The 19,605-nt window shown below is 44.4% G+C and overlaps 1 protein-coding gene across 1 annotated transcript in view; it reads right to left on the bottom strand.

Moving 5' to 3' along the window:
* Positions 1-1,053: 1,053 nt before the first annotated feature.
* SLC37A3 (solute carrier family 37 member 3) overlaps positions 1,054-19,605 on the bottom strand; it is a 21,626-nt gene continuing 3,074 nt past the window's right edge. The window contains exons 2-15 of the mRNA XM_005426399.2: position 19,605; positions 19,434-19,552; positions 17,337-17,429; positions 16,820-16,903; positions 15,520-15,665; positions 14,813-14,909; positions 13,702-13,786; positions 12,457-12,641; positions 9,898-10,039; positions 8,591-8,692; positions 7,026-7,073; positions 6,071-6,222; positions 4,328-4,393; positions 1,054-3,516 (exon numbers count right to left, since the gene is read on the bottom strand). The exon at position 19,605 is cut by the window's right edge and continues 175 nt beyond it. Coding sequence (XP_005426456.1) covers positions 3,424-3,516; positions 4,328-4,393; positions 6,071-6,222; positions 7,026-7,073; positions 8,591-8,692; positions 9,898-10,039; positions 12,457-12,641; positions 13,702-13,786; positions 14,813-14,909; positions 15,520-15,665; positions 16,820-16,903; positions 17,337-17,429; positions 19,434-19,552; position 19,605 — 1,413 coding nt within the window. The 3' untranslated portion in view covers positions 1,054-3,423. The remainder of the gene's footprint in view (positions 3,517-4,327; positions 4,394-6,070; positions 6,223-7,025; positions 7,074-8,590; positions 8,693-9,897; positions 10,040-12,456; positions 12,642-13,701; positions 13,787-14,812; positions 14,910-15,519; positions 15,666-16,819; positions 16,904-17,336; positions 17,430-19,433; positions 19,553-19,604) is intronic.

Below are 19,605 nucleotides of genomic sequence, written 5' to 3'. Positions count from 1 at the left end.
AAACCTTTTGGGTTCCAGACTTCCAAGCAAGCCAGGACACAGCAGCATTGCTTCTAGGGCATCTAATGCAAGGCCCTTCCTTGACACAGACAAGTGTCATGGGGCTGAAGCACACCTTTTCTTTCAGTATCAGTTGGTCAGTCTAACATACCATACCTGGCATTCAGTCTGAAACAGAGATCAGTTCCTTATGCATTTCCTTTGCACTTGTGAAGTTAAGCAATTCCTACTCTTCAGCATGCCCACACATTACACTCTGGAGATCACAGTCACAGTGGTGGTGATGGGGTTTGCTACTGTAGGCATTTTCAGATGCTCAAGAAAAGCTCTACTCCTTCTTCAGAGTACTTCCAGAGTAGGCTGGGAAGTTCCTGATAAGTAGGTGGGGAAAAAAAGTGACAGAAAAGGGATAAAAACATGAACTGTTAGTTTCCTTGAGGAATAGCATGATAGCACCACCAAACTACTTGGGGTTGAGAGACCAGAACATGGAGGCAGGAGTTTCTCCAGTGGTCTGGTATTGTGCTCGATTCAGAATTTATTATAAACTATAAAACACAAACACAATTACCAAGTTCTGCACTGTGTCCATTTAAACACAGCTAAGCAAAGACGTGGATTCATGTTTAACGGAATGAGCCACAGGAGAGAAGGCACAGCAGGGCCCGCAGCCACATGGCACATTTAATTCCAAGGGAAGAACACCTGACTTCTACATGCAGATCAACAAAGAAATAAATTAATAAAACCAAGTATATGGTCTGGCTCCTTTAGGACCATTAGTTACACCATCTCTGTTAGGAAACTCTCACAAAACTTCCTGTGAGCCTGAACAGGAAGAGTGCCAAACTGCAGCCCTGGAACATGGTCCTCTTTTAGGCTGGGATGAGGGTTTAGTTTCAGCATTAGTCAGGGCTCAGGTCTTCACAGCAGCTGAGTGAAAAGCAGCTGCTAGAGCCAAACCTGTGAGGAGGAGGAAGGGAGGAAGAGGAGGATGCTCAGCAGAACCACACCAGAGAGAGTGGAATAAAGCACACGAAGGACAAGCCCAGATCAAGTCAAAGAATGTTTATTCATGTGAGGTCAGTTCAGACACGACCAGATTGAAAACATTTCTCCTTCAGAGCACCCTGGAGAAATACAGAGAACTGCAAACCCAGGACAAGCACAGCAGCAATCCCCAGGCCCTGGGCACACCTCACTAATTGCGGGTGGTCCCAAAGCACCACGCGCTCGGATGCAGCGGCTGGGCAGCCCGGGCTTGGCGCTCCATCACTGCTGACACTTCTCAAGAGGGGACAGAGCTGTTTACAGGAAACCATTTGTTACAGGAGCCGGCCTTCTCCTCCCCCTCGACCCCAGCCACATCCCTTTCCCACCCCACCTTTCATCAGAAGTTTATCTGCTGCCCAGAGAGGCAGCCAAAAAGTTCATCCAGGTTGGAATTTGAAACCAGAGATTCTCAGACGCTGTGGCTCAGGCAAACGGTGCCACGATCTATTTTAGAACTAAGTTTCAGGAAGTTTTCATTCTATTTGTACAGGGGCTAATGAGTAGCTTGGGATGTGAACACTAACCCCAGGGCATAATTCTGAGAACAGGATGATAGATTCTCAGACTCCTGCTCTAATTATACAGGCAAAAATTGGAATGGGAATGAGAAGAGTCAAGAACAGGACTCAGGCCCCATATCAGCTTAATGGCATCATTTTCCCAAGCACTGAGATACTTTGAGGGTCAACAAAAAGATGCAACAATCACCTCCACCCAGAGAAAAAGACTCAAAAAAAATATAAAATGGGGCAACTGAGTTCCACATTAAGCAAAGCTGTGCATGGACATAACTACAGAAGCAGCAACCACCAAGTAACCATTCAAAACTGTAAAACCGTAAGGCACTAATGATGTTCCACTCATTACAATCAACACATGACTAAAAATTGACATTCATCAATTAAAAAATAAAAAATAAAATCAATGCACATTTTGAAAAGGCAACTGTTCCCATTAAAAAAGTTTCAAATCTCAGCTCCAACGTTTGCTGCTCCCTACCTCCATCCAGGCACTAGCTAGTTAGACAGAGTGTTTGCTCACATGTTCTGCAAGTTAACACAGACCAATTACAATGAAACATTTCCAGGCATAAACAGAAAGCATTTTTTTGAGAAGTTACTCAGTGATCCCATTAAGATCACCAATAAATGTTAGAGCTGTCAGTTGGTCACCCCACTTACCAGAGTACTGGAAAGCACTCAAACACCACCACAGCAAGCACAGCCACTTGTTTTTAGCGCTTGCAGGCGGACTTGCATCTACCTTTCCCTTCAAGGTATAACTCAAGCTTCCAAACCCTGGAGCTTGAGGTCCCCTATGCAGCCATAGCCACAGGAGCATGAGGGGAAACAGCAGCAGTTGCTCATTAATGCTACTCCACAAGTACACTTCAGCCCCTCTCTGAGAGCAGCCGGGTCCCTTAAATTCCTTTAATTCCATTCTGATCCTGCTTTGCTAGAGATGAGCAATTGCCCAAGGAGTATGAAGTCAGTGACACCAGTTTCCTTCAGAAGGTCACCTCACACCCATTTTAGTCAGTATTGGTCAGGTTCAATAAACAAAGTAGTGAAAGTGTTTGTGTCCCATTACTGATCCCTGAAGCCATTCAAGGATCCTTTAGACACAAAGGACCTATTAAGGCTTATTTCAGAGATTACATAAAGTATTGCACACTATTTGTCTGCTTCAACAGTTTAAAAAAATGAAATCTCATTTCTCAGAGATTAGTAACATTATTAAAAATGTTAAAAACAAATGCAGAGGTAACTTCTTCATGTGACTGTACTGGAATATGTAACAGTTAATAGAAGGGAGATAGCAGAGGTCCATCTGTGTAGAGATTTAGCAACAGCAGTTTTTAAACAACTGGACAGCATAAATCCCAAATAATTATTTTTGCCCTTTCTAAAAGCTAAGGTGATCTGAAATTTAGGACTATCCATGAACTGCACTGTATGATTTCACCAGCACAAAAGAGCATCAAGATTCATTGCAAGACAGCCTCCCAAAAACCGTCAGTTTCGAAGAGCTGACTTTGGTCAGCAATCCAGAAATAAATAAGAAAAGGTATAGGAATGAGACACCCAACAGAAGACCCTGGTGTGACTGCTGGAAGGGTCTGGGAGGCTGGGACAATCCATCAGTCCCTTGGATTGTCTGGCTTAGGTCAGCAGCTCCGTGACACAGGTGGTCTCAGGACAGGTACTTGGTGCTTCACTACTGAGCTCACCACAGGCAAGTCAATCAAGTCTTGTGGAGTCCTTTTGAACCAGTCCAAACCTGGAGGATGTAACAAACAAGTCTCCCAGAGTTTTGATGAGTGTCCCAGCTGTCAGTTGCACACAGCAGTCCAGGCAGAGGGAGCAGAAGTCACTCTGCCAGCATTCGCAGGCGCTGCTCGTGCAGCAGCAGCCTGATCTCCCTCACTATCAAGGGTGAAATGAACAGGATTGTGGAACTCGTCTGTGGAAAGAAGCAAATCCAGGACAATGAGCACAGAGCAACCAGAGCTGCAGTCCCCCTGCTCCAATGTGCATCCAAGGAACACACAGGCTTAGAGAAGCAGCGACAGAGTGGCACAGCAGAGGAAGGGCTGAGCTTGCAGGAGAGCTCATACAATTTCAGCTGGCAGGATCACTTTTTTCATAAAGATGAGCTCTGCAGCTCCTCAGGGACCTTGCTCCTCACCACCTCTGCTGGTTACCAAAGTGGCCTTCTCCCTTGTCAGCACAGAGGCAAAGACATCTCCTGGCACTTCCAGCAGAGAAGACCAAGTAAATTGTGCAGTGTTCACCACTGTGGTGATGCTGAGGCCATCAGGACCTCAACAGCTCTCTGTCCCAGCAGCAAAACAGGGCCAAGGCATTTTCAGTTTAGTTTCAATACCCTCACCACTCTTTCCACTAATCTTCAAAACCTAACAAACAAGCAGCTTAACTTCAGCTCTCTGAAAATATTAGGAACTATGTACCATGGAGATGCAGGAGGGAGAAGCCCCACCTTGGAAATCAGGTAGTATTTGATTTAGGAAATGCATACAGGTATTTTTGGGCAAATACTTTTGTGTCTCTGCTACAATCTCAGTTCCTGTTGGGTAACATGACTTTAAAGGATGCAAAATGAACTCATTTGACTTAGACAACCTGAGGCAAAGCCACACCACTGGCCACTTTGAGAATGGTATCAGAAGTCACAGTTCTCATGTTTCCACAAAAACATCCTATGGCAAATTGAGCTTTGAAAAAAAGAATTTTTTAAAAAGGTGATTTCTTACCATTAGAATGAAGAAATAGAAAACCCACATCCATCCCAGGTTCTCCTGGATCAAAGACACTAGATACTAAACAAAAAGGAAAAAAAATATTATTCAAACTGGGAAGATAAACATGACTTTCAGGCATGACACTTTCATTTTCTAGACTTTGTGGGCTGTTGGCACTCCACACAGAGCTGATCACAAAATCTTCCAACTGATCTTTTCCTGTCAGAAGGGATGACTCAGGACAGCAGTCTTTTTCTGTACAAAACCCACAGTTTCAGCAAAGCAGAGACACCATCCTGAAGCTTTACAGTAACTCAGAACAGCACAAAGACAGAACTGAACTACAGTTTCAAAGGGTGACAAATTGACTCTGCTGAATATGAGGTTTTTGCACGGAACACTGGGACATAAGTGGATGTAAGTACTCTCAGAAGAACTAAAAGCTCTAGAATGGGTTATAAATTACACAGGACACATTTCCAAGAGCTGTGCTACCAGTAATTGCTTAACCTTTCATCTAGGCAAGACACTTGAGACTACACTCTGTTCTGAGCTGCACCCTGGCTCAAATGGGCAGCCTGGGCCACACAAGAAAACATATCTCTTATTAGCAGATTTATACTCAGATGCTGCACAAGGGCCTCCCTTCTTCACCACTGGGTATATCATAACAGGATGTGAATTTCTAACATGCTCATTGTGCATTTGCTGTCACTCACACACCCCCGGAATGACGTCGTGCTTGTCTCTGCTGGAATAAATGCAGTGTTGGAAGGGGAGGCAGGTGGAATCTCTCAGAAGCAAAGACCCACTTTTTATGATGATGTGAGTTTGGATGGTATGTGTGTGGGAAGACAAAAACACTGAGATGATACCAGAAGAACACTGAGTGTAACAGTGCACTGATATTTGTCCTCAAAGCACTTGTAATTTTCCATGTTCAGAGGAGATAAGCAGCATCTATCCTACCAAACAGTGACTGAATGATTGTATTTATCAGGCAATCAATGGCAAGCACAAACCCAAAGCTCTTTCTAGAAAAGAAACTCGCAAGCCTCGCCTGCATCCTTGGTATTTTACCACCACTGGAGGATGCCTGGAAAAACACTGGCTCCAATGTCTCTACTGAATCCTCCCCAAAGCATCACTGCGTTCTTTCACGTAGCTAACACTTGTATTTGAGAAGAAAACATCCCCAGTGGGCACACTGTCAGCTTCCTCCTCTGCAACACTCCACTTCTCAGACTGTAAGGACTACTGGAGCAAGTGGGGCTGGGTTTACAAGGTGTAAAAGACATCCACAGATAAAAAGAGAAAGCACAAATAAGAGCAAATTTTAAATCTCTTCATAAACACTGTAATATTAAGAATAGGTATTCCAGTTTTACTCAGTTATAGAGATACACTTTTCTGTAAGAGAAGGTTTGCCTATCACCTCAAAACAAAAAAAATCTTGAACTTCAAAATACTTTTTTTCACACTTTGAAAGTCTGTAAAATTCACTTCAATTACCAAAGTGCCTTAACATTAGCACTGTGAATACTTAGTTTAGTTCTTCATTACACTGTTTCCACTGGAAACTTTGTTAAAACAGACAGGTTCCCTTGGTCGATTTTCAAGTAATTCTTTTTTAAAAAATCCCAACCCTCTCTTTCTCCCCCAACACAATTCAGATTGAGGAGTGCACCAACATCTGTAACCACAACAGACACTTTTCCTCCTTCCCCAGACCTCTCTTTTCCTTGGCAGCCTCACCTGGCCCACGGCAGCACCAATACTGCCTGTTCCATCCACAATTCCTGTGACTGTCGCCAGAGCCTCGCTGCTGCCTTTCACCAGATCCTGACGCCCCAGGTCAGCAGAAATTGCAGAACTGATCATGTTAGAAGGGCCTCCGATGAAAAATCCTGGAAGTGACAAGAAAACAGCCTTGGTGCAAAACAAATACTCACATAGATTCTCAACAAAACATCTTCAAAACACAGATTTTCTACCATGAAAGCTCAGGACAAGAATTAAGTCTAGGGACAGTGCTCAGAGACAAACTGCAGGTAGAAGGGTACCTGAAACACACAGTCATGGAATCCTGAATATCTGGAGGAGTCACACAGAAATAGCTAACAAGAACATTTTAATTAGCATGGACACCCTCAGTCTCCAGGGGTTTATGGAAGAGATGGAAGGCAAAAAAAATACCCACAACAACAGGACAGAGAGTTCTGAAATAAGGGTGTTTGGAAAGAAAGGCTCTATTCATGCAGGCCTAATTCCATAACACAGCACAGTATGTGTGGTAGCACAAAGAGCTTGTGACCTCTCCCAGCACACAGGGTATTCTGGATTCTGACAAACACCCTCAAGTTTGAGCTGCAGCTCATGACTCTGCCATATCCCCACTTCCTCAGATACCAGATCACTGCTAGGTACTTTGGCATAAATCCACCTCCATCATACTGAGCCAAGACAGATCCCCTCAGCTCCAGGCCACGATTCTATACAGTCTATATTCTATACCTCCCTCTGTAAGGCAGTTTTCCTACAGCTCTTTTCCAAAGGTGACAGAAACTGGGGCCCAGTTTTCACTCTTTCTGCAAAACCAGCAGAGATGGCAGCACACACAAACACCTTACCACCACCTGGCTGGTGTTACTGATTGGTCTGCAATGAATTTACGCTTCTACCAGCATAACAGTGGATTTTGAGAAGTTACCTGTAATTGCCATGATCACAGCATTGATAGGTTTGCTGTTTGGGGAACCTGCAGGAGAAAGACCAGGTGAGTGTAAATAAAACTTGAATAGTAAGAGAATCCTTCATTTATCTCTCTGGAGAAGTCAGACTCAGCTCAAACTCTCTCATCACAAAGTATTCAGCGCTTGAATCAGCCCTTTCACTCTTCCTACATTTTCTAAAACACAAATTCCCCCTTACAAAGCCATGCCTGAACACCTACAGGCTCCCCTTGCCTCTCCAGCAGCATGTGTACATGTTGCTAGTTTTCCACTACAGCCCCTCCGTGCCTTTCAGACAGTTTTCCCTGGTATCTCAGTTCCAGGCAACACCTGAATTCCTCACTCCCTTCCCGTCAGGGCCCACACATGGTGAGTTACTGCACAAGGCAAGGTGCACCCTCTTCACATATTCTCAGGCCATTATCACTCTTATGTGCAACATGCTATGGGCACAATAAGGTTTCCCAGTTTGGCTGATGGAAGCTGAATTACCACACTGCAGGAACTTTGGATCACCTGAGGCTTCTGTATCTGCCTGGACAGCAGCACACTTTGAGCTAAGTACAAGGCACCTGGGGCTCTGGCTGCTCTGCTACCTAGTCACAAACTTCATCAGCAGTAATTTCATGTTTACTTCCAATTCACTTTTTAAATCAGTGAGTTAACACAAGAGCCTACAAAAACTCTACCAACCCCAATCCTTGCTATTCAATGATAATAACTTAGTGACCTTACTTCAAGACCATCTGAGTAAGCCTGCATGCTTCCAAAAGCCACTGTTCATTTCCAGATCTGGCAGAAATTTCTGCCCACAGATCTCAAAGTGCTCTATAAAAGTCTGTCTGGACCACCATCCCATTTTGGAGGAACACACAGAGAAGTGAAATCGAATCCAGTGAGTTAAATCACTCTGTACCACAGGACATTGTCTGAAAGCACAAACCTGTCACCCCTAGAAGTGTGTCAGAGATGTTTCACAGAAATTACATCTTCCCATCTCCTTACACTCTGTTTTCCCAAGATTCCTTTCAAAAACTGGACACCAAGAAATATATCTATCACAAAAGAGGCAGAAACTCTCCAATTTCACCATTTTCAGAAGTGTGAGTAGTGATGTATAAGAGCTTCTCCAGCCTCTGAGCAGTGAATACATACTGCAGCACACATCTGTCCACAGATTCTCTTTCCTCATAGTATAGGGATGCACCTGAGACTTCTTGCTCTGCCAATTATGGTGTTGACACAATGACAATGACAAAAATCTCACTAACACTGGAGAAGGATCAGTACCAGAAGGATCAGTACCATAACTCACCACTACAGGGAAATCCAGCCACTCAGAGAATTCATTTCCACCCAATTAACCAGAGGACAGATTTCTTTCTGTGCAGTGCCACACTTTAGCAAAATAGACCAAAAGGCCCCATTCTGATCCAGAAGCAGTTTGAAGACCAGAAAACATAATGAGAACAGGCTGTGCTCTGGTTCTCTCCAGGAGGTACTGAATGAGCCTCTCATCCCTGTGCAGCACACGAGTACTCACGGCTGTATCCAAAGAGAGAGCCCACAGCAAAGAGCAGGCTCATGGCCAGCACGGGGGCTCTCTTCTGCAGCACGTCCGAAATCAAGCCCTGGATAGTCCCACCTGGTAAAAAAGAAGTTTCACTGTCAGGCTCAGGATGCTGACACCTTGAACAAAGCTTGTTTCGCTGAGTGCAGTGGCCTCCTCATCAATACACATTCCCTCTAAAATCCTGAGCCAAGCCTCCTGCCCTTACTGCCCTGGACACAGAGACAACTGTAAATTTAAGTCTCAGATAAAGCAGAGAAAACTACTCATACTGCTTTACTGGGAGTTTATTGCTTCTTTTATTTTCTGGCATGCCACTAGCCAATGCTCCTACTTTCCTTTCTCTTCCCCTACAGGACCACCACAGCTCTAGGACCACCACAACCCTGGATTAAGCAAGCTGAATGCTATGGCTGGCTCCTTTAACTGAAAGTGCAAGAAAAGGCAGCTCTTTCTCACAGGAAAAACATTATCACACAGGGGCCTCACATTCTCTGCTGTCTCACCTACCATGGGCAGGTGCAACTGAATGCAACAAATGCCAATAAAAATCATTTTATGCACCATTGGTACCTCTGCAGGAACTGCTCTGCTGGTAAAAGCCAGAATGCTGAGAAAGCCTAGTGCAGAAAATGCCACAGAGGCAAAACCAGACCCTGAATGGACCCAAACAAGGATGTCTATTAAAGCTAACTGGACAAAGGAATAAAGCTAGAACTTGAGCACAGGAGAGTGGAAGTCCAAACACATATACAGAATATACTCTTGATTCTGGAAGAACCAGGTCAGGTTTTGCATCCAGCAGAAATAAAAGCAATTAGGTTTAATTTCTGAACACAGTTGGTGCCTGCTCTCCTGAGATCTGCAATGAGTCTGTCCTTAGAAACACAGGACAGACAGGACAGTAGAGAACCCACCAAGTCCAGATCTAAATCTTCCCCAAGGGTACCTGTCAGAAAGGAAGTAGCAAGTAGGGGCCCCATTTTGTACTAAGAACTTTTCAACAAGTCCTAGTCAGTGAAGAAAAATGCCAGCTGGGGGTAATTTTCAAGGGTATGACAGTGCCCTTCAGTTATATGTTAACTCTTTAGGGGGTCTTATACTTTGTGTTTAAGGAAAAAAAGATAAGCCAAGCAGCCACATACAAACCTAGACTTTTCCCACATTAAGTGACCAGCTAGATCCCACTGAACAGAACTGCTCTGGCTGCATTCACTGTCTCTCATTCTCAAACACTGGGGAGGCAGCTGCAAGAAGGTGCCACTCCTCTGCTCACTCACCTATGATTCCTCCCACATCATACCAGATTGAGAGTTGGTCAGCTTCTGCTTCTTTCCATCCAAAGTTGCTGCTGAGGTAGAAGGGCAGCCAGAAGAAGAATGAGTAATTCACCAGCTTCAAGCAGGCATAGGCCAAGGAGTACTGGAACAAAGAGAGGGCCAGAGAGCAGTTAGCACTTGAGAAATGCAAACAGCATTTCTGCTTATTTCCATAAAGCTCTGGATCCAGCTAAAGCTTTCAGGGAAAAGCACTTCTGAATTTCATGTAAGAAGGCAGCATCATGAAAGTTTAATGCTGAACATCAAAGGGAACCCAGGAATACAAAAATCATTGTCAAGAAGGTTATTTTTTTATCATTGAATGCAATGGGTTAATGCACTTTCAGTGCAATCTTGAGAGGAAATGACACTAGGCTTCAAAAAACGAAGAAAATTTAATTCACCTTCTGAAGAGAAGGGAGCCAGCCACATGACACAAAACAAGCTTGAGATTTAGTCATCTGTGCATCATGCTGAGAAAAGTTATGTGAAGTGGTTCCTCTATCCTGTGCTGCTCAGAAGGCTCATCTGCTTACAGCACCAGAAGAGAAAGCTTCACTCATAATCCCCAGGCAGGTATTCCAGGACAGGGGATGAAAGGTTTGGCCAAAGCTGAGCACAGGCTTCCAAACCCAACAGCTGAGACAACTTTCTTTTGGTTGCTGGGCTCAATTTGTCCTTAGCTAGCAGACCTCTTCCTACAGAGCCTTCATGTATGTGGCAGAGATTAGTTCTCAGGGGCTGCTGGCCCAGCATGCAGAGGGACAGGTCACCCTACCTCAGTAAAGACAGTAGTTCAAGGAACCCATTGGAAAAGGCAAACAAGGATGAAGATGTTAAAGCACAGCCTTTGAGGCTCTGTGCATATGGACACTTGACTTTGAATTTCAAAAAGTAGATTTTTTAATATATTAAATTCCACAAAATCATCTCTACTGAATTTATATTATTTTAACAGATACAGACTTCTTAGCTGTATTATTAAGGCTTTTTCACTCTCACAAGGCACAAACTAATTTCCACTATACATGGAAGACATGGGTATGTTTGGTAGGGTATTCCTGCCTCTGGGTGTGAAAAGTGCACTGTGCAAAATGATATTTATTACAACACACTAAGAAACTGTCTACCAGATTGTCTGAGTGATTAAACATTGAATTCCTAGAGGCTCAGGGGAAAGCTGTCTGTACTAAAACTCTTCCACTGCATCACTCAGCAGGAGATGAGAGGAGCTACAGAAAAAACATGTCAAATAATTTCTTTGTAGAATCTTGACAAGGCTTTAGAGATTCTCTCAGTATTTGGTCTCTCCCCAGTCTGACATAGTACCCCTGTTTGGCTGGGCACTAAGCTGACATCAGATAAAACTCGTGACTCAGACGTGCTCAGGTTGCTGGATTAGGGCATGGAACGTGTCCCCAAAACCCAAAGTTCACAGCAAGCAGCCTCAGGTGCTGCCATCTCCTTCAGCTCAGGCCAGTGAAAAAAGTCACACATCAACTGAGGCAGACACCAAGACTAACATTTTGTGTGAGGCATTCATCCAGAGTAGGAAAGAACTCACAATGGGTTTGCTTTCTTTTGCCATTCCTCAACTGCAGCTTTACCAACAGGACTGTGGCTGTCCTGCACTCAGCACACTGACAATGCACCCATCCCTTCCAGATTTTCTGTTGCATTAATCACAACAGCCAACTGCCTTGCTCATCAAGGGTACCTGACAACACTTCAGCCCATTCAGTAGTTCTGCTCCATGGCAAATCCAGGCAGTTCCCACTGCTCTGCTGAGCAGCCACTCTGCCCCCTTCTCGTACTGGTTCTAGTATTCAGGGGGCACACAGAATGTGTGTCCTGCTGCAGAAGTGTAACACTGTTTTTTAATGACAGGTTAACTTTTCAGCTGAACATGAATTGGGCAATACTGTTGATACAGAAGCACAAGTTTTCAAGGGACAGGACAAGGATATGTGGAAACTGCATCACCAGACCTTGTTTCCTGTTGCTCATAAAAAACCCTGCACACTTTGCCAGATGTTACATCATGCCGATTCAGGCTTTTCAGGCCAGCTTTCTGCTTTAAGATAACTAAAAAACTCCAAATCTCAGAATCAGTGCCACAGAGCTCTGTGTGATGCTCAGTTAGGAATGAGAACCCCACTCCTCAGAGCAGGCATCTACCTTACCAAGGAAGCATCCTATAGCCACCTTTGGCCATGGCCTCCCTTGCAAATTCACAGCAGGAAGGGCAGGATCTCTGCTGCACTTCACTGGCTCATTACAGGTACTCAATGAAGCAGGATGGGAAGAGCAACACACACCACACATCCAGACAGCATCATCCATGTACACAAGGATAGCAGGCCCAACCCCAACATTTTAACAGCATGAGACATCAGATGCCAACCACTACAACATATGGTCAGCATATTAACAATGATGTGTACAAATCCTGACAACACAAAAAGACAGCTTTATGTTCAACAGTTAAGTCAGCTCTTACTTAACAATCTGTGTCCTCACCAGTACTACACCAGGAAGGCAACAAGCCTGGAAAAAGCCAATGGCCTTGGGCTGGTTGTCATTGTCAGTTGCTTGAATGGAGTAATTCTGGTCATCATCATCTACATCATCACTGCCCATTAGGGGTCTGTTGGCATCTTCTTCCACACTGGCTTCATCTTCCTCTGCTCCAAGCTCAGGGAGGCCTAAGTTTTACAAGGAATAAGCAACAGGAAAAACGGACCACAGTCTGTTTACCCTCTCCCCACTCTAAAGCTATGCTCACTTCTTTTAAGCAATTCTACCTTCCAGCAGTTCCCTTGCTCTCCCATACCTCCATCCTCCTTTGGCTTAGAAACTCTTCTAGATGGTGTTCTGCAGTGCCGCCAGTTTCTACCCTTTGTCTTCTAGGGCTCTTGAAAGTACTGTGTGATCCTGGCGTCGCTTTGTCTGCTCTGAGTGTCTGGCCATTAGTTGGAAGACACAACAAATTAGTGCACTTCCCCCCTTATTGAGGGCTTGGGATCCTCAGCCTGGCCCTGGGTGCCACCTCCCTTGAGCGTGGAGGCTGAGAGCAGCAGCAGGGCCTCAGACACCTGCTGCTGTTAATGCCTCTGCTGGAATGGAAGGCCTGGGAACTGCATTGTGCTTCCTGGGATGCAGAGCACTCTTACGAGCACACTTTATGGCAGCTTTAGAGCTCCCAACTTTACAGCCTTTGCAGGCACCTGGGAAACCTCCTCCACAGCCCTGTCAAAGCCTCAAAGTTCTTTTGTTTCCCTGTTGCACTCTGACTTGCCTACCACCTTCTCAGAGAAGAAACATATCCAACCCAAAAGTTATTTATCTGGCTGTGGGAGACCTGCAGACCAAAGTTACTTTCCCTTCCTATTGCACACTTAAGGCTTGCCATAGTTTTGTCCTACAATAGCCAGTTATCAGTTTGCCTGCTGTTTCGTTAACAAATACTGATGTTTCATGCGAAGAAAAACTGATAAGTAGGAGAATTAGGCATATTTAGTAGAGATGTTAGAGCCAGGCTGTTTTATTTCGCTTTAAAAAACATCCAGACCCTATTCACGTGACACATGGTAGCATTTAGTGTGATCTTGGCAAGTAAAGCATTTGCTCCATTAAATGCACTAAGGTGCAGCACCATTTGCCAAGAGCCTTGAGGATAAATGCTGTCAGAATGAGCAGCACTCCATGGGAAGCTGCAGATCTGCTCTCCTGAAGGTACTGAAATAGCACAGCTCTTCCACTCACCCACTTCCTTCGGCGACGTCAGGAGCCCGAAGAACACAATGACTCCTCCAGCAAACTGCACGGAGGCCGTCACCAGGAAAGCATACTGAGCAGAAATAAATAAAACATTCTTTTTTAAAGCACTTTCAGCCACACGCACCTCCCTCTCTAATGAGGGTTTCTTTACACTCCAACCTCATGAGAGAGCAAACACAGCTGCAACAAGCCAGACTGCATCCATGACACCTGGAAACAAGTGACCTCTGCATCTCCTGAACAGACTGGGTCCTACCTAGGCTTATCTGTACTGAGGTGACAGCAGTGAGGAAGGAGCTGAGCCAACACAACCAGAGATCCAGCTCTATTGGAAGGGACTGCTCAAAGAGTCAAGCACCAAATTCAGACAAGGTTGCTCGGAGTCTTGATCAGATTCTTGAAATCCTCCAAAGACAGATCCTCCAGGTTCTGTCCTCTTGTTCCAATGCTTAAGATACATCACAGGAAAATGGTTTTCCAAACATCCAAATGGAACCATTTCTGCTTCACTTTACACCCACTGCTTTTTTGCCCTCTCAAAGCATAGTCCTGGAAAGAGTCTGGCTCTGACTTCTCAGCAATTTTCTCCCAGGCTTTGGAAGGCTGCTCTTGGTGCTCTAAGCCTTCTCATCCAGAGTGACCAGCTCAGCTCTGCCAGGCTGTCCTCAGAGGCCCCATGCTATGAGATGTGCTGGGTCACTCCCATTCCCAATGCTCAGTTGTCCACTGTTACACAACAGCCTGGCCTCTTCCCAGTCACAGCAGCTATGCCTCCATGCCCTTCCTGCTCCAGGGACTCCAGTCAGCTCAGAACCTGTGATGGGTGACTCTGAAGAGCACTTGAAGCCACCCAAAATCAGAAGAAGGTATAATGTGACACTTATACCTTAATATCATCAGTCCCTTTTACATAGGAGTCTTGGGCTCATTTCTCCCAGCTTGGAAGGGTCAGGAAAGGAGGAGCCTTTCTGTTCTGCCCCCACAGAATTCAGGAAGATGAAATTGGATACATGAGGCTGTTATCTCTCAAAGACAGGATAAAAAAGCAGTGTCCCATTCATGCAGGTGTAGCTAGAAGCCAGGCAGCAATACCTACCTCATAGCCATACTTGAGAACACAGGAAGCAAGGAATGCTCCAAGGATATTTCCCACAGATGCACAGGCACTCCAGAGTCCAAAGACAAAACCTCTCCTGCAGAAGGGAAAGAAGATTTGAAACAGACAATGCAAGGACAGATGACATTAAGAACAAGACAAAAACAAAACATTCAAGTGAACTTTAACTTATGAATAAAGTTACACCATTTTCCTTTCACTTCAAAGGAGCTCAAAGTTCATTTAAAACAAAACACATAACAACTTGGAGGTGCCAAATAGATAAGCCAGGAAGCCTGAAACATCTGTGCTAAAGGAGAGTGAGCTGGAAACAAGGTTTCAATGACTAGAGCTCATCTGCAATATCCCAAAGTGAGAGTAGAGCCTGGGATAACTCAGTTATCATTAGCCCCTTTAAGTAGATAGAAGCAGGTTTTTCAGTGGTAAGAAAATTAAAATTCAGTCACTCTACACTATGGGATTTTTGAAGTTTCAACCTATGCTTTTAACACACACAGTTGTGCTCACACCAGGCTGTTCTGTGGCTCCACAAAAAAGTGAAAGAGAGAATGTAACAAGTAAGGCATATTTCATCCTACCTAATTTTAATTATGATCCAACAGTTGGCCTTTCTGGTTTGAGAATTTCAGCTCAATCTGTTACTCAGCATGTCAGATAAGTGAGTCACTGAAGAAAACTCAACTTACCCAGCTTTTCCAAACCAATTTCCCATGACAGCAACCACACAGGGCCAGCCAGTGGACTGCAGCAAACCATTCACAACCCAGAGACAGCAGTAGAACCACTTGTTGTAGAAATGCAACCATTCTGTGAGTGTGCCAAAGGAGAACACCTAGAGGAGAGCAGGGGGAAAACAGAGAAGACACCCTGAGGCTACTGCTGAAAGACAAGCAGGAGTGGGGCCCTAAAAAAAGGAACAAGCTTTCAGGGAGCTGTGCAGGGGCCAGGGCAGAGGCCAGGCTGGCGTTGTTTGAGACACAGCACAGGGCTCACAGCACCCTCTGCTGAGCCAGCACAGCTCTGACTCCAGACAAACGAGCTGTCATGGCACTTCCTCTCCAAAAGACTTTTGCACACTTATAACAGAAGAAGAGAAGGAAGACACAAATAGTTTCAATGCCAACACTAAAAATACAGTAGCCTCTTGATCTGCTGTTGTACTGACATGCTAATCCCTGAGGCTCTCTGCAAACACAGAGCCCTCACGGGTCATGTATCTTCACCAAATTTAACACAAATACTACAGCCAGCTCTCAAATGACCAAGTTCTCTAACCCAAAATAAACACACATTGTGGCACAGGGTGCGTGATGCACACTTCAGTCATGTGTCTGCAGAGCCCAACAGGCCACAGTGGAGTTTGTAGCCACTGGTAAAACAAACACTCCACACATTTTTCCACTACTTTAATAACCAGAAAACCACGAGATAAAACTGATTTACACTTATCTGAAGTGGCTTGAACTTGAACACAAAGCACCTTTTGTTTTAAGCAGACATTTTTTTTGACACATACCCTCCTGGCAATTATATAAAAAAAAGTAAATGAGTGCCTGGTATTGTTAGGATGTCCTTTAAAGAACAGAGCAAAGATTGTGTTTGGAAACAAAAGCCTCAATAACATACATGGTCTAAGAGATTTAGTTATACCACAAAACAGTCCCCAAAAGCCCAAGTACACTAATCTTGAACAAAAGCTGTTCATCAAGTCTCTAGACAGTGTCTCAAACTCACGAATTTCCTTCTGACAGAGTGTCCAGAGCTTGACATTTCAGGAAGGGGAGAGTCATCTATGCCTCATGCTTTAGGCAGTGCAGTTCATGCATCCCACACCAAGTCAGAGCTGCAGGCTTTGAGACCACTGAGGTACAGCTACAGCTCACGAGCAGATTCACACAGAAACACAGCCTCTTCTCCCCTGCAGCAAAACCCTACCCAGAAACCCTAAGGCAGATTTTTAAATCCCACTACTATGTTCCAACTTACCACCAGAGCAGAGGAGCACATGCCAAAAGACAAAACCCAGCGTAAATTCAGGCGGTCCCCAACTATGCCACTGACAAAGAGACCCTGAGAACAAACCACAGCATTAAATAAAGCCAGAGGATCTGCACCTTACAGCTGTAAGAATTAAAAGCACGTAGAAAGGCCATACTAATCCAAACACTGCTGCTACATCAACATACAGTTTGATTCTAACCACTTCTCCTGCCACCAAAGAAACCCTGCTTGTAGCTGCTCATTACACTTCTTGTTTAAAAGAATTCAGCTGGGAACTCTTGGAGAGACAGAACTAGTCCTCCCCAGTGACAGGGTGTAAGAAATTCTGAAGTGATAGTATTTCCCTTGTGTTTGCTAACAAGCATCTTCACATGGCTGACAGGCATGGGCAGAACTAGCAAACTGAAAGAGGTTTGCCTCTGAACTAAGCTTTTTATTGTGGGTGTGAACTTCCCAACAAGAGTCAAGCAAAGCTGAGCAGCTTGGGGTCGGTTTTACTCACCACAGCATAGGAAAACAAAAAGATGGTGTCCAATGTTCCCAGGAATAGAGTTGCTTCTTCTGCATTTTGAAATAAATGGCTGCTGTTCCAGAGCTACAGAGGGAAAATTAGGACAGGTAAACGAGGAGAGGCATAGCTCATTCTACTCTTTTTCAATGGAAACCCCAGCTCCAAAGCAGAACAGCATCTGGCCAAAGCAAGCTCCCATTTCTCCAACACTTTAGTTATCAAATCAGGAACAATTCTGGCATTATCTTCTGGCAGAAAATATCCACTGACACTTTGCTTCACTTCTAAAATCCAAGTTAGTAAACCAGAACTGAGAAATGCTCTTTCACCTGGATCAAGACAAATGAGTGGCAAAACAAGCCCTACTTCTAACAAGCATGCAACTGTTAGACAGCTTCTTACTCTGAAACACTGATGAGCATTTTAATGAATAATACAATAAAGGCATATTCTGGTTTATGTACATCATCTCTTCTGTACTTCTCTTGCTGTCTTCACTAAATGAATAATTCCCTTAAAGTATTTGTGGCAGCAGCCAAAATAAGAAATGACAGAAAACAAACAGAAAAGAAAGAACACAAAAGCAACAAGGGGAAGAAATATACTGGTTGGAAACTATTTACAACAAACTCCAGTCATCACTAATGTTGTTGGGTTTTGTGCTTACCCTGAGTTTCACTTTAGTTTCAATATGATCAAAAAAAGGGAAAAAGTCTCACTTGTCCCCAAAGAAAGATTAATGACATCAGATTAAAAAAAAAATAGCACGCTTTGATGATAATTTGAAGAATTAATGAAGTGAACCAGAACAAAGTTTTCTTCCCTTCCTACCATGCCTCCATTAGAAAACAAACAAACCCAACCCAAGCCCAACCCGGAGACGTGCCTAACTCAAATATTATCAGTTTCAGCTTGATTCTACCTCTCCAGGAGAACATTCTGTACAGACAATACCAATCACACATCCACTTAGTTTAACAGATGTAACATAAATTGATAACTAAAGGATCAGTTTGACCATTTTTCTTGATCAGACACATGCATCTCAAAATCCAGCAAACACCAAACCATCTATATATTAAAAAAAAAAAAATCAAAACAGCTTCCAAAACATAGTGGTTGTTTGAATGTTAGTAAAGAACTAAATGCAAACACCTTACATTTCATTTTATCATTCCTGAGATGCTCATTCCTTTTGGCCATACTATAAAATCCTGAACACATTACAAGCCAAATGTACTGTTTTCACTTATCACAAGAAGTGTCATCCTTCTATTCCTTCTGTCAAACATTCAAATAACCAATGATTTCTAAGGTAGGCAATGCTCCAGCAGATGACTTGGAACTCCCAGCCCTAACAGATCTCATGGCCTGTGACCAAGCTTTTGATGTGAGATTTCTTCTACTTCTCAAAAGCATCAGGACAAAGCACTACAAAAAAAAAAGCCCTAAAAACCCCATGGTAGGAACCAGGAGGTAGTTCTTGCCTTCCCATTTATGAGAACCAAGCAGCTTAAAACTTCCTTTCCTGCAAGCAAGCACTGCCAAAACTCCCACTGCTTTAACTGAAACCAGGATTTCACAGACAAGGGGTACTGGATGTTCAGCATGGAAACCAGGCCTTTCAGATGCAAGATAAAATGTCATTCTTCACCATCAATTTAGGATAAACAGCTAGCACTGTCAGACAGCTCTCTTCTCTCCTGGGTGGCAGCAGCACCACTGCCCCAGAGAAAGCACAGCCAGGATTTCACAGGACTCTCTGTAAGCCCATTAACTGCTTTGGTTTATTGCCTCCAACCCTTCAGAGGAAGTTCCCCTTCCCCCTCCTCCATGCCACTGCAGACTCTTCTGGGGCCCCTTTTCCACTGGAACACTGCAGCTTCTTGAGAAGTTTCTCTCTGGGCACCACCAGGGAAGCTTTCAGCATCGCCTGGTGATCCATAAAGCTACAATGCCAACACCTGAAGCTTCCACTCCCATTCTGAGAAGTGAGGAACACCTAAAGGGGTTTCTTCAGCCCCACAGGCTCAGCCCACTGGCAGCTGCCCACCCTTCCTAGCACTCCCTTCTCCCTGGTGTCCTTACCTCATATGGCTGAAGCTCGGGGGCCGTGCTGTTTTGGGGGAAGGGAGTCCACTGGCTGGAAATGCTGACTTTGACATTACTGAATGTTTTTCTGGAGGCATGGAGCAGGGAATAACTGCCAGGAAACACACAGACAGACACAGGTTGGCCCAATCTCCTCTGGAGAAAGAGT

This window comes from Geospiza fortis, unplaced genomic scaffold (assembly GCF_000277835.1).
Source record: "Geospiza fortis unplaced genomic scaffold, GeoFor_1.0 scaffold8, whole genome shotgun sequence".
NCBI lineage: Eukaryota > Metazoa > Chordata > Aves > Passeriformes > Thraupidae > Geospiza > Geospiza fortis.
This window is presented reverse-complemented; position numbering and strand designations above follow the sequence as displayed.